Source organism: Pieris napi, chromosome 17 (assembly GCF_905475465.1).
Source record: "Pieris napi chromosome 17, ilPieNapi1.2, whole genome shotgun sequence".
Lineage (NCBI taxonomy): Eukaryota > Metazoa > Arthropoda > Insecta > Lepidoptera > Pieridae > Pieris > Pieris napi.
The window spans coordinates 4,362,736-4,376,202 of record NC_062250.1 but is presented as its reverse complement, the minus strand read 5'-3'; the positions used below and the strand labels follow the sequence as shown (position 1 = coordinate 4,376,202).

Sequence of the window (13,467 nt, the reverse complement as noted above, 5' to 3'; positions counted from 1 at the left end):
GCATAAATAGATCGAAAAACTAAGCACAATCCGGGATTATATTTCAGAATATGTACAAGAAAAAGAGTACTACCAGGTTCAACAATTTCGCCAGCCCTTAACAATGAAATCTCTCATTATATTTTTTCACAAATTCTTTCTTACTCGGTATAGAGCGAATAATGCTAGTCAAAACGTGTTCTAATTACTCCTACGCCGGCTAAGTTTGCCAAAGTAAACAATGCGTTAGGCAATATCATGCTTTGTTTTCAGAAATATAGATTGTATTTATGGGACAGATGAGGTTAAGGAACTGTTGTCATATGTTAACCCATACATATATGCCTCTACTGAGCGTGCTACAGGGCGAGGACGCTACTCTCGATAACATTGTGAGAGTAGCAGTTACAAGCTCGGACAGCGACGGCATGTGGGAAATCTTCCAGAGATTCTGTGCAGCCGTCATGCACCATAAGAAAGAGGCGGAGAGGGCCTGGGAGGATGATCCTGCAACCCACCCGCGACCCCCCCGCGTGTAATCCTGGGCACGCAGTCGCTCCAGCGGGGGAACAGGGACTCATGCGTCCAAAAGAAGGGATGCTGCCGCATCCCTGCAAGCATTGTACCCGGCATCCCCCAGCTAAACAGGGTGAATTGGCCGATGTGAAAGGCCCTTGCTGTGCCAAGGTCCATTCCACATCATTCGTGGCCGCAGATGACAGTGATATTAAACTGAAACTGCCCCGGGCGATTGCTGGTGGCGCCGTGGGTATGTACAACAGCGAGTACCACTTAACCCTTCCGCACCAGGTCAACCGTGCCCCGGGAGGGTATGCGTAACAAATTTCCCCACGAAAAAAAAAATACATACACGCCATTGCCACTACTTTTATACAATATACAAAAACTTATATTCCCAATAAAGAAAATACACTTCGGGTAGTTATTGCAATCTGTTAACGTGTGTGAATATAAGATAATATTATTGAACACACCGTTTTCTCATTTGCACATATACTAGCATAGTCCTATTATATGTTTCCCTATCCATATTTTTGTTCCTCATACAATTTAAAATATACGAAATATTTTTTGAATTGCCAGAAAAGTAATGTGGAAGGACGGAGAGATGTGGGAAATGACAAATCGCGCCAACAAAGGCTTTTGAAACCCTTTTGGATGACGTAAATGTCTGACGCCCGGTTTTTATATATATCTAGATGAAGTAAATTTGATGCTACAATTTTTGTTTTTTATAGAAAAGTACCTACTCAGTACATAAATCATAGTATTATATATATTTTAAAGTGTATTTAAATATATGAAACTTTTACATTTTCATTTGCCACTGGCTCTTTTAATCTAATGATCAAACGGTATTGAAGTATTAAATTCACATTGTTATCAATATAACATCAGATTTATAGATAAGGTAATGATTTTGCAAATAGGTAAATAGTAAGTTGAAATACTCTTTTAAATTGTTTTAGTCATCATAATGTCAGCATAATTTTTTTTATTTCCCATTACTTGAACTTGTCAAATTATATTTAAAGTATTAATATTTTAACACTTATCTATCATATTATTTTCCAAAACATCAAGTTTCACATAAAACATTAATAAACAAAACTGTATTTAAGTATCAACAGCAAAATTAATTAATTCAATATTACTTAATGTAAGTAAAAAAGGAAATACTAATTAACATTGTTCGTAGCTATTAGGACATTATTGCATCAATGAAGTGTTTGGACGTTCAAAAATGAGGTTGACCCCTATTCATTTAAACACTAGTTAAAACTATCTACCTAATCTTTTTTAATTATTTTGTTTAAGTGTTTTTAAAAAATACATAAAAGCAAATTTCATTTATTATTTTTAAAATATTTCCACTAGGCAAAACTTGACTTACAAATATATATAAGAATAAGTCTTTTCATAAATATAGGTATTCTATTATTATTTATGCCATTTAAAAACATTCATTACTTAATCTCAACAGATAATTATTTTTATTAGTGTATGATTTGTTAGTTTTAAAAGTTTTACAGCAGAGCAGATTTCCATTAACAACTAACTGCATACAAATCATAAACAGTAGTCAAGATTCAGAAGATATAATAAAAAAATTTAATCATTCCTATCAGTTGGATGCTTAGATTTACCTTTGGGTACTTAGAGAGAGAGACTTGGGTACTTAGAGACTTAGCGAGAACTATAACTGCCACATGTCAATTTTTTTTATTATTTCTGGACATAAATCCTACATTTTGACTCTGATACTATTCATTTTATTTGACAACTTAAAAAGAATATATTATTATTTTGATTTATATGAATTAAATAAAGAATTACTATATAGCTATATATTGTAACAATGGTTTACCTTTGTGTCTGCCATTAAATTAAAAGTTTACTATGTATATGAGTTTAGTGTTCTTTTAATGAATGAATTTATTTATATAATATGGTTGAATATTTAAAAAAAATGTTTTTATTCAGCTTCACTTGCAGTCTTAAATTTAAATGACTTAGTTCATAATGAATATAAATAGTTAAATGCACTAGACAAACATATTTATCGATTCTATATTTAAAAGAATTTAAATTTCTCTAAATCTGTGTCAAGGGCTATAAACTAATATTTAATATTTATAAATTCTAGACATCAAAACGCAATTACCTTTATAAAGTTACAAACTAAGGAAACTTGCAACTTGCACTCAATTATAGTACTTTACTTACCACACAAAATGTACGTCCCATAAATGCAATATTTATTTATTTTCAGTACATAAAATGCATTTTATGCACTTTATTATAATTTCTATATTAATATCAAAATCAGCTCTTAAATACTCTATGAGGTACACGATTTAATTGGCCCAAAGTATCAAATCAAAAACTTTACTAAATTCGTATAGTAAGCAAACTTTTTATGCGGCCCACTATAAACTCTTTATTATTGTCTATCGCACTCACAATTCACAAAATAATTCTTATTCAGTCGTCACTGGTTACCACGCACCACCTCGTTCACTTTGTATTTTTTTAAGAATTTGTAAAATGTAGTGTGTTTTGAGAGATTTGTGACTAGCATATTCTGTGGTGAAATGTGATTATCATACTGAGTACTGACAATGTCAATAATGAAGCTGATGACAGTCAGCACTGAGATTTGTGACACTCGAATTAATCTTGTTGCTACTCGTTTTAGATAACTCTATATATAACAGATGGCGCTTAACTACTATTCGTCTTTCTTCATTGGTTAAAATATTGAAAAATCATATTAATTTACTGGAAATCCATAGTTACTATTTGTTTGAAAAATAATTTTACTTAATAAACTGTGAATATTGTTCGAGAAGTGATGGAGAAATTAAAACTTTGCTTTATTGTGTATGGCGTCATCTACCATTGTTATGTTAAACATAATATGATGCTGGAATTTGGTTTTAAAAGGATTTTAACGACAATAATATACGCTGCTCTGTAGATTGTAGAGTAGCTTGAAAAAATACCGAACAATATTTTATTAAGCTGGTGTTAACGAGCCTAAAGGCGAGCGTGTAAGAAAAAAAAACAATACGAGCGGGATATTTAAAGTTTACCAAACCACAATAATTATTATTTGAAGCATTTATTTAATAATGTGTAAAAATCTAATATGTAGAACAGTGCAGGTAATTCACGTACCTATGACTAATTTTAACTTCTACTTACGCATCTTATCTTTAAAAATAATTGTGTAATCTCGTGATTAGTTTTAAACGAACAAATGGTTTCAGTAAACGGTAGGAATGAATTTTTTTCTTATTTAGTAATGAAAATGTTATAAGTAGATAAAAAATAATCTTTGCCCTACTAAATAATAGACTTATGGACAATTTACTTCAACGCCGGCCCTTTAGAAACTGTGTCTGATATTATTATCGTAGTTGGATAGTACTCAACATGATAAAACTTCTAGGGCAGACAATATCTATCCTATTTGCTCTATTTATTGTGGACAATTAATTTAATATGTGCTGTAAAACGTTGTTAAAAGAACTATATCACACTTTTATGTTTATTGTGTCTATAGACTGTCCCAATTTTTTATGTTAGACAAAATTTAATTCGGCTATAAAGAATATATGATTTTCCAATATTAATAATTCATATAATGGGTGGATAAAAGCAGGACACTTTTATGGTGGCAACCTTCACGATTTGAAATTATATTTCATCATGCGTACTTGAGGTTACATTGAATACAGCAAATACTATAATATTTATGATGGCTAATCCAAAAGGAGCCTCGCTATAGCGTAGTTGATAACACAAGGAAAAAGAGACATATAAGTGTGTCTGTGTCTAAACTGGAGGCTTCAAACCAACTATTAAAAAAGGAATAGTATTTTCTAGAAGGAAGAAATAACAAATATTCATTAATTTGACACCGAACACCATCTATAGCTGGTATTATGACGCTTAACGTTATAAATTATTATAATCATTGTTAGTACTCTATAGCACTACGCTTTATGGATTCATTGCATTTAGTACTTACAAGTAATATCACGTGAACGTCGTGTGCACTTTAAATCATACTGATTATAACGTTTTCTTAGAATTTCAGTACGTTTCGCACATGAAAAGTTTCCCATAAAAGTAAGTATTTTACTTATCTTTTAATTTTCTGATTTAAATTAAGAAGTATTTCGGATAAAAATAAATAAACAACGTAATCTTTCTCCGATTAACAATCTCAAGAGTAATTATCAAACATCGCTCTTGCCCTCAGATTTCTGTACTGATTATTTTTGTTTACTTTTTACTGGTATTCACCGTATGTCTAAGTAATAATTTAATTGCGCTTATAGACATCTTACAGCACAGCTATGATACGAACCCACAACGCCAGAGTTGAGTCACTGAGGCTCAGTCTATTGTACTATGTAAGATCCTTATCTTGTATTAGACGAAACATTGATTAATAAATTCAATCACATACGTAGTAAGATGTACGAACATTGAAAACATGCATGATGTTTTACGACAAAATTTTCGGAAATTATTTTATCAATGCTAAAGCAATTTTGTTTTGATAACGCATGGTCTAATGGATGCAGATAACTACATATTGAATACGTTTGTTTTATACGCAACTAATAAACCGTTTATCTCAAATGAGCATTTGATTAAAAGCGACTCGCGTTCGTCTGATATATCATTTATATTGAATAGTTACTGTTAAATTGTTGTGTTGTTTCAGGATGAAATCGAAGAGGTCGGAGGATCGGAAAGTAAAGGAAAGTGAGTTTATTCCTCCTGATGGAGGATGGGGATGGATGATAATATTCGCTGCGGGATTTTCAAATGTAAGTTTTGTCGTTTTATTCAAAACTAGTCCTCGCGATCTTTGTTTAACGCTTTTTTTTGTACTTGGCCTAGCTCTTTAGTTCAAACCAACATATGAAACAATTGCTACCTTCTACCTTGAGTTAAAAAAAATATATATAAGAATTAGTCGTCAGCCAGCAGTCATCGAGTTGTACGCTTAGATCATACTTTCGATAGGTACAATTTTAATATACATTTAACCAATTTATTCGGCGATAAAAATATTTTTTTTTACATTCTTTAAATATAATGTATAAATCATATTAATATTTCAATTGAAATTAATGTTTAATATTGTATTGATGTCAAATTAGGTACAAAATATTTTAATTTATGACTAATTTGTTAAAATACTTACTCGTTACAAATATAATTCAAGACACTTAGTTTATATAATAATTTTCGTAATGATAAAAGTAATTATTAATAAAAGATAACAATCACAGATGATTAAAGATTATTGAGAATTATTCATTCATAGAAGCATTGATATTCGAGAACAAAAAGAAGTAGCAACTTTGTTTATTGTTGTTTCTGTCAAATTAATATAGAGCCGTTAAGATAAGTAAGATGCGTTCATTTCTCCAGGGCATTATGTCAAAATTATTTTTAATCAAAATTAGAATAAAAAATGTAAACTTCATTTTGTATGCTGCCCGCATAATTCAAAATGTAAATTATTTATTTTCAATGTGATTTAAGACGGTTCACGGGCACTGCACTCACTAAAATTACAGGATAGTAAAAAAGTCACAATACAGGAGCAGGGCAAGAAGAACCTTGTGGTCTACAGAATCAAAGGCATTACTAAAGTCAAGTCCTTACTTACTTACTTTTTATCCTGTTCCGTTCTATCAACATGTCTTAATCGGTGATTAACTGGTTCAAAAGCTATCTGTCTAATCGCCAGCAATGAATCAAATTAACCTACAGGTTTTCTTCTTGGTCTCATGTTGCTGCTGGTGTACCACAGGGTGGTGGCCTGTCTCCTGTTCTCTTTCCCCCATTAACTCTCATCTGTATGCAGACCTTCAAATATACAATCAGTCAACTTTCAATGAATTACCCTCTTCGACTACGACTTGGAGACAATGATAGTATGGAGTAATTGTATTTGTCCTATGGCGTTCAATTAAGCCGTTGTATAATTCTAGTGTTACTTGTAATTAATTTGTTTGTCAATTTAGTTATTCAATTCTTGCACTTTTGACTTTACCCTTATTGTGTTTCTTTATTTTTTTTATGTTTATCTTTTTCCTTACTAGAGTTTCCTAGACGCAATCGGTAGTTACCAATAATAAAGCCACATTTTACCAAATAGTTTATGTAACCTTATTTTTATTTATATACATAAAATAAGGAAGATCAAATAAATGTCTATTTGAGGTTTGTATGTAAAAAAAATTCAAGATTTATTTTTTTACACTTCAGCTGTCTGCCCTGCCAATTCTTCAACAATTTGGTCTCCTTTTCCGTGAGAAGTTCGCCCAGCTTGGCATCAGTAGTGCGGAGACCACAACAATTATCAACATGAACTCGGCGCTGACATCTTGCGTCGGTGCGTGACGCGCCGTAGAGGGTAACTCTTCTATACAATAACGACACATATCCTTATTTTTATATACACTAAATAAAACTAAATAAACAATAATAATAATAAATACTAAAACAATAGAATCTACGATTTTTTTTAAACTAGTATTCAATCGAATTACCAAACAGTTTTTGACTTTAGGTTCTTTTAAATCAATCAATATTTCGCCTTTAAACTGTAGTTTTTATCATCGCGATGAGCAGATCATCTACTATTCAGACTGACCATGTAAAACCCACTTCGCATTCCATGTCTAGATCGCTATCATTCAAGTCTGAGTCATCATATTAAGTATAGTTAATATATAAGTTTTGTTTCTGTAATTAAAATTAATATTTGGTATTTTCGATCGATACGAACTCTAGCGCATTGTGCAATCAGATAAGAGTATTACGTAAAACTTTATCGTTTTATAAGATTCTATAAATATAATACATATTTATTACGCATTTGTAATAATAATTTAATTTGGGCGATTAAAACATTACATAATATTCTATATACTGGTTTATTTAACCAGACGTGAAGATTGTCTGACAGAGAATTTATCAGTCTACGGTTTTGTCTGACTTCTTGACTTGTTGGTGTGATAAGCTGATAATAATAAATGGTTTTAATGAGGTTAGGATCTTTGCTGCCAAAACTAAAATGATTTATTTTAATATAATGATAATTTGGTGCGCAGTAAAAGTAGCAAACAAAGAGGTTTTAATACATGTAAAGAGTAAATGACGGGAAGTAAGATAAAGGAAATAGTAATAACAAATAATTCAAACAAAAATCATTCATCAGTCAATGACGATCAGGTCTAAGGCTATTTGTAGCAATATATTTTAATTTTGCAAAATGTCTTTTCAGGATTGGCCAATGGTCCAGTTTTCAAAACGTTCAGCTATCGGCAAGTGTCTCTCACTGGTGCAATAGTTGTCTTCACTGCTCTTCTATTTACTACCTTCTCCTACAATTTTACCACGTACCTTATAAGCTTCTCTATATTGTATGGTATGTTACCCTTAATATAGCTAATAAAAATTATATAAACGTAGCATTTGTCATATATTTGTAATATTAGGTACATATTTTTTCACTTATTACAAAGTTGTATATGTTCTTATTAATATGCTTACCTATTATATATCCAACGATTAAACTATTCTAAAATTCAAAAGTTTTGGATGAATGCATATAGTTAAAACTTTATCCTATCAAAACATTTGCTAAAATCTGCTTAATACACATTCCTTTTGCTTTTATTACCATATTTTTTATATTCAAACAATATTTATTTGATCTAAACTTATGCTTCAGAGAGCCAGCCCACTTCCAAAAGAGATAATATAAATCCACACTTATTATTATCAGGAGATAATAAGAAAAATAATCCCGCCAATATCTTTATGCATTACAGGTGCAGGCTATGGAATAAGCAGTTCCGCAAATGCGCTAGCTCTAAATACATATTGGAAGAGTAGAAGACGATTGGCCACCGGACTATCATGGACTACTACTGGTCTGGGACCCATGCTGTGGCCTCACATTATAACTGCTTTATTCGCTTACTTCGGCGAAACCGGTACTGTTTTGCTATTAAGTGGATTGTCCTTACACGCAATAGCATGTGCTCTACTCTTACAACCTGTAGAATGGCATGCGAAATCACCGACTTCGAACCAAGATGAAGAATTTATATCAAACCAACCTACAACACAATTAATTGACGAAAAGAAGGGTGAGAGTGGTTACTTCAGTCAGGTGTCTAAATTAAAAAGCCTTAGCGTGTTTTCCAGCCAATATCTATATAATGAAGACGACCCGGTCAATACGGGGTATGAAATTACCGATCCTGGTATTCCTATGATGACCCGGGCAAATGATGGATATTTCAGCCAATCTAGACAATCGAGAATATCTTCGCGCGACGCATCTGCTAAAGCATCACTTCTTAACTCAAAAAAGCCGTCCATGACAAATCTATTAGAGAATAGATCGCGAAAGTCCTCAACATTGTACTTAAACGAATCCAAGAAAAACTCCTCAGCGAACTTAGGTCTGCTCAACCAAGAGGTGAAACCGCCTACTAAGACAAAACGACAAACGTCTGTTAATGTAAACTTACAAATCCCAGAATCTGAAATCGAGGACTGTCCAACATTAAAAGCTCCACAGGACCTTAAAGCTGAAGAAAAAGCGGCCGTGGAGAGTATTGATCCAGAAAAAGCTAAATATATCGCAGACCGAGCTGAAAAACATTATGCTGGAACCAAAAGCATCAAATCTTTCAAAATGGATGGTCAATACGGTGAGAACTACAGTAAAAATAACCACAGCAACATTTCGTTTAAAAATCAAGACGATATTGAAGAAAGGAAATATTTAAAGGACAATCATAGCAATCAATCGAACAAATCAAAAACAAGACGAAAGTCTAACAACTTTGCTTATGAAAGCGAAGTTTTAAAACAAGCCTCGTTAAAATTGGAGGAGTACCTCAAGGAAGTTGAGGACGATAGTGAGAAATATACGATATTAATCGATAATGAAACAAATGACGAAGAAAATGTTGACGACGAACTAACGTTCTGGCAAAAGCTTTCATTATTCTTTGATTTGGATCTTTTGAAAGATTTAACGTTTATCAACCTTATGCTTGGGATAACGCTGGCAAATTTCAATGAATTGAACTTCTCGATACTCACTCCTTTTATCCTTGGCGATTATGGCCTAACGAAATCACAGATTGCATTTTTTATGTCACTTCTTGCAGGAATCGATATTTGTGTTAGGTTTTGCATTCCCTTCGTAGCTGGAAAGATTGGTTGGGATAATAACTCCTTCTTTTTATTCGGAGTTATGTCTATGGCGATGGGAAGAGTTGGTAAATATTTTTAATACATTATGTACAACGGCAAATCTTTTATGAAGATTATCCTAATGAGATAGATAAGGTTTTAATTAGTCACAAACACGCGAGAATTCTAAATTCTAGATATTAACATTTTCATGAATATTATAAAAGGTTTTAAACAAAATATTTTACTATTTTTATTTCGATTTCTAATTATACAGATAAATCGAAATAAAAATCGTACATACAAATCTCGTAAAACTAAACATTTGACGTCATGAAGAATTACGTTTTCTTTGCTCCTTCTTCAAAAGGATCTTCATAAATTGTAGCTTAGAACCATCTCTATCAGCTTTCTAAGAAAAAAACGCATAATTAATGCATTAATTTAAATACTATGCTACAGACATATTATGGACACAGAGAGGTCAAACTTATAACACCCATTTTTGGCAACGGGACCAAATAAAATGTTGACCACAGAAAGAATAAAATAGTTAAAAGCATCATACCAACAAAATAATTAATAAAAAAAAAATAGTACCGTTTTATTACTATGGTTACCATGGTAACAAACACCCACGATTTAATAAGTTTGATTGTTCCAGTACTAGCCTATTGTCAAGAGTACAAGGTGGTTCTCCTAGTAGCTGTTATAATTGGCTTTGGTAAAGGTTTGAGGACAGTGTTCATGGCTCTAGTGATACCAACTCATGTGCCGCTACATAAACTACCAGGAGCGACTGGTATACAGCTTTTGACCGCAGGAATTGTTTATCTGACTTTGGGACCTGTTGTTGGTGAGTTTTGCTAAACATTTTAATCAGGCGTTATTTTTAATACATACTAACCGAAAAGTATAATGTACTGGCCGACTTCCGGAGTTAAAATAATCATTTCTGTTTAGTAGGCGTCTACTGCGGCTACTTTAAAGTATGTCTTAAAGTTATAATTAACATTTTGATAATTTATTGGTTAAGTGCAATACAAAAATGAAATAATGAAAAAACTACTAGATATTTTAGCTTACAGGCCTATTGTTATTTTTCCATTAATTTATTATTAAACTAAACATCTATAAGGTATATAAATCCAAATACTAATACAGTTTTAAAAAATATATCTTTAATATTCATAGAAACGTTGATAAAGTATGTCCACATGAAAATTGATTTCTTCAGGTGCTAAATATTTTTAACTCTTTTTTCGTTAATCATGTTATACGTCAAACAGTTAAAACAATACGCTAAGGTTTATATATAAACGTAATGACGATGTGTTTGTGAAGACTTCTTCCAAAATATACTACCTTTAATTGGTTTTAAGTAAAAATGCGACTTGTTTTCTTCATTGTTGAATTCATTGAAACAATCAAAAATTAATAAAACAATTGCCAGAATTCATTTTACGCATATTAATTTACACATATGATTATAACTATGTAGATTACGTCAGACAATTAAATTTCATTTAATGAAATCGCTAAATGAAACTTCTTGCATGAGGGTAAAATTTTTACGCGTGAAACGCAATAATAATAATATTAGCGTCACGAAGATGTGCAGCGTTTTTGTCGTAGAAAAGGGAGAAAGCGATTGAGACCGATTGAGAGAGAGAGGAGGGCGAAACATTATAGAAATTCTAGTTTTAAAATAAAAATTTCTTAAAGAGAATTTATGAAATATTAGTATTTCATATTTTATGCAAAATATGCTTTATATATATATAAATATATTGCATTTTAATATCGAGAACTAAGAAAGAAAAAAAAAGAAACTAATGTAAAAAAATATATTATTTGTATTAAGTTTCGACACTTTTATTATTTTAATGACAATTAAATTCATTAAATTCCTAACTTATCGTCCTTTTTCCCGCTCTCTAAGTCTCGGTAATCTAAAGCTTTATTGTATAAATATGAACAAGACTTAAAAAATAGTTTGCCAAAGAAGTTTCCCTTCGGACATGTGTACTTTGTACGCACGCACTTTTTTTTAAAGGGTTTAGTTATTATTTATTTAACTTATTGTACTAAGTGACGTTTTCTCAATACAGCAATCTTTATTTCAGGTTGGATCAAAGACAACACGACAACTGCAGTGACATTGCACTGTTTGAATATATTTACTTGGCTCACTGCCATCTCTTGGGGCTTGGAGAAATACATCACACGCAAACACACAGACAAAGAAATACAATCGTGATATTTACTATTGAACCATGTCTTGTTTTATTTTGATATTAGAAACAAATCCTTAAAGATGGCGGTTTTAGACAAAATTAAATTAACGATAATGACCTGTGATTTGAACAGAACAATTAAACCAGTGTAGGTAGAAACAATAATATTAGTATCGTAACAATTAATTAAAAGCATTTAAATACTTAAAATTGTATTTATTTCAACAATGAAAGTAATTATTAATTCTGGCAACTAAATTAATCAGCCCGTCATTATGAAGAGGAAGAAAGAAATTACGTATATCCGCTATTACCCGTCAAAGTAGATGACCAATAGCGAGTGCTTGATGACATCACTTCCGTATACTGTTCATGAATTACAAAGCTTTTATTGATGTTAGGGAAATTATATAATAAATATGTTTATAATATTGTTAATACCAGCACCATTTTTATTCATCACGCTAATTTAATTACAAACTCATTAATCAACAATTATTTGTGTCGTGATACAGTCAACACTGTCAGTGTCGGTTAACAACTCGTGCTATTTATAGTGATAACACAAATTACCATTTGTTTACATAACATAAGTGATAGATAGTGATATGAACTGAGCAATTTAAACTGTCTAAATAACGTGAAATAATAAAACGCTTGTAACAATTTCAGACTTGCGTACACACAAATCTTCCACGATAAAAATCGTAAGTGTTAAATGTAATTTAATGATTATAAACGGATTATCTTGAGCCAAATTTGCTAAGTAACTTAACCGCTTAACTGATATACAATCTTAATGATAATGTCGATAAAGTATTTATGATCTAATAATACTTTGGAAGTGAAGGACATAGTTTTTAATTTAATTGACAAATTCTATTTTATAATGTATAATATACATACATACATCCCTGAGGTCGTCGGTTTGATGCCCGGCTGTGCACCAATCGACTTTCTTTCTATGTGCACGTTTAACATTCGCTCGAACGGTGAAGGAAAACATCGTAAGTTAACCGACTTGTCTTAGAACCAAAAAGTCGACGGCTTGTGTCAGACACAGGAGGCTGATCACCTACTTGCCTATTAGATTGACAATTGATCATGGTTGTAGTGCCATTCATTTTTTTTTTACATACATACATGTAACATACCTTCTGTAAACTCTTGACTTTATGTCCTATAACCGATTGGGGCAGAGGGACTCCACAGGAACAGCAGGCATCCAGTCTTGAGCTTCATATTTCACCTTGCTTCTTACCGGTTCTCTCCCTCATCTGCAACTTTACGGCGCAAGGTTAGCTTGGGACAGCCACGCGTCCACTTCCCTATCGGGTTCCAATCAAGCGCCTGCTTGGGGAATTGGAATCTCTTCGGAGTGTGTGGCCTATTCATTTCCACTTGCGTTGCTTGATCTGCTGGATTCGGGGTTTCTTGTCAGCGCTCCCAAAGTTGCTTGTTAGAGATCTTCTCGGGC

At 32.1% G+C, this 13,467-nt stretch overlaps 2 protein-coding genes across 5 annotated transcripts in view; one reads left to right on the top strand and one right to left on the bottom strand.

Annotated features, from left to right (window-relative positions):
* LOC125057678 overlaps window positions 1–3,116 on the bottom strand; it is a 33,227-nt gene extending 30,111 nt beyond the window's left edge. Inside the window, exon 1 of one of the 2 annotated variants that reach the window (XM_047661477.1) lies at window positions 2,728–3,116. The gene's annotated coding sequence lies outside the window, so the exon portion shown is untranslated. The remainder of the gene's footprint in view (window positions 1–2,727) is intronic. The other variant, XM_047661478.1, reaches the window with a different exon arrangement.
* Window positions 3,117–4,505: 1,389 nt separating this feature from the next.
* On the top strand, window positions 4,506–12,027 carry LOC125057737. 3 transcript variants are annotated; one of them, XM_047661603.1, is made up of 7 exons: window positions 4,506–4,638; window positions 5,243–5,348; window positions 6,802–6,928; window positions 7,823–7,966; window positions 8,373–9,839; window positions 10,418–10,609; window positions 11,880–12,027. In XM_047661603.1, exons 2-7 carry the CDS (start codon window positions 5,244–5,246, stop codon window positions 12,011–12,013), a joined length of 2,169 nt encoding a protein of 722 aa, XP_047517559.1. In that variant the 5' UTR covers window positions 4,506–4,638; window position 5,243; the 3' UTR covers window positions 12,014–12,027. The 3 variants fall into 3 exon arrangements, with proteins under 3 accessions (XP_047517559.1, XP_047517557.1, XP_047517560.1); XM_047661601.1 differs by lacking the exon at window positions 4,506–4,638 and adding an exon at window positions 4,907–4,925; XM_047661604.1 differs by lacking the exons at window positions 4,506–4,638; window positions 5,243–5,348 and adding an exon at window positions 6,209–6,467.
* The last annotated feature ends 1,440 nt before the right edge of the window (window positions 12,028–13,467 follow it).

Coding starts and splice junctions, on each gene's coding strand:
- LOC125057737 (XM_047661601.1), top strand. Junction 7,967..8,372: donor AAGCTTCTCTATATTGTATG/GTATGTTACCCT, acceptor TATGCATTACAG/GTGCAGGCTATGGAATAAGC. Junction 10,610..11,879: donor GACTTTGGGACCTGTTGTTG/GTGAGTTTTGCT, acceptor TCTTTATTTCAG/GTTGGATCAAAGACAACACG.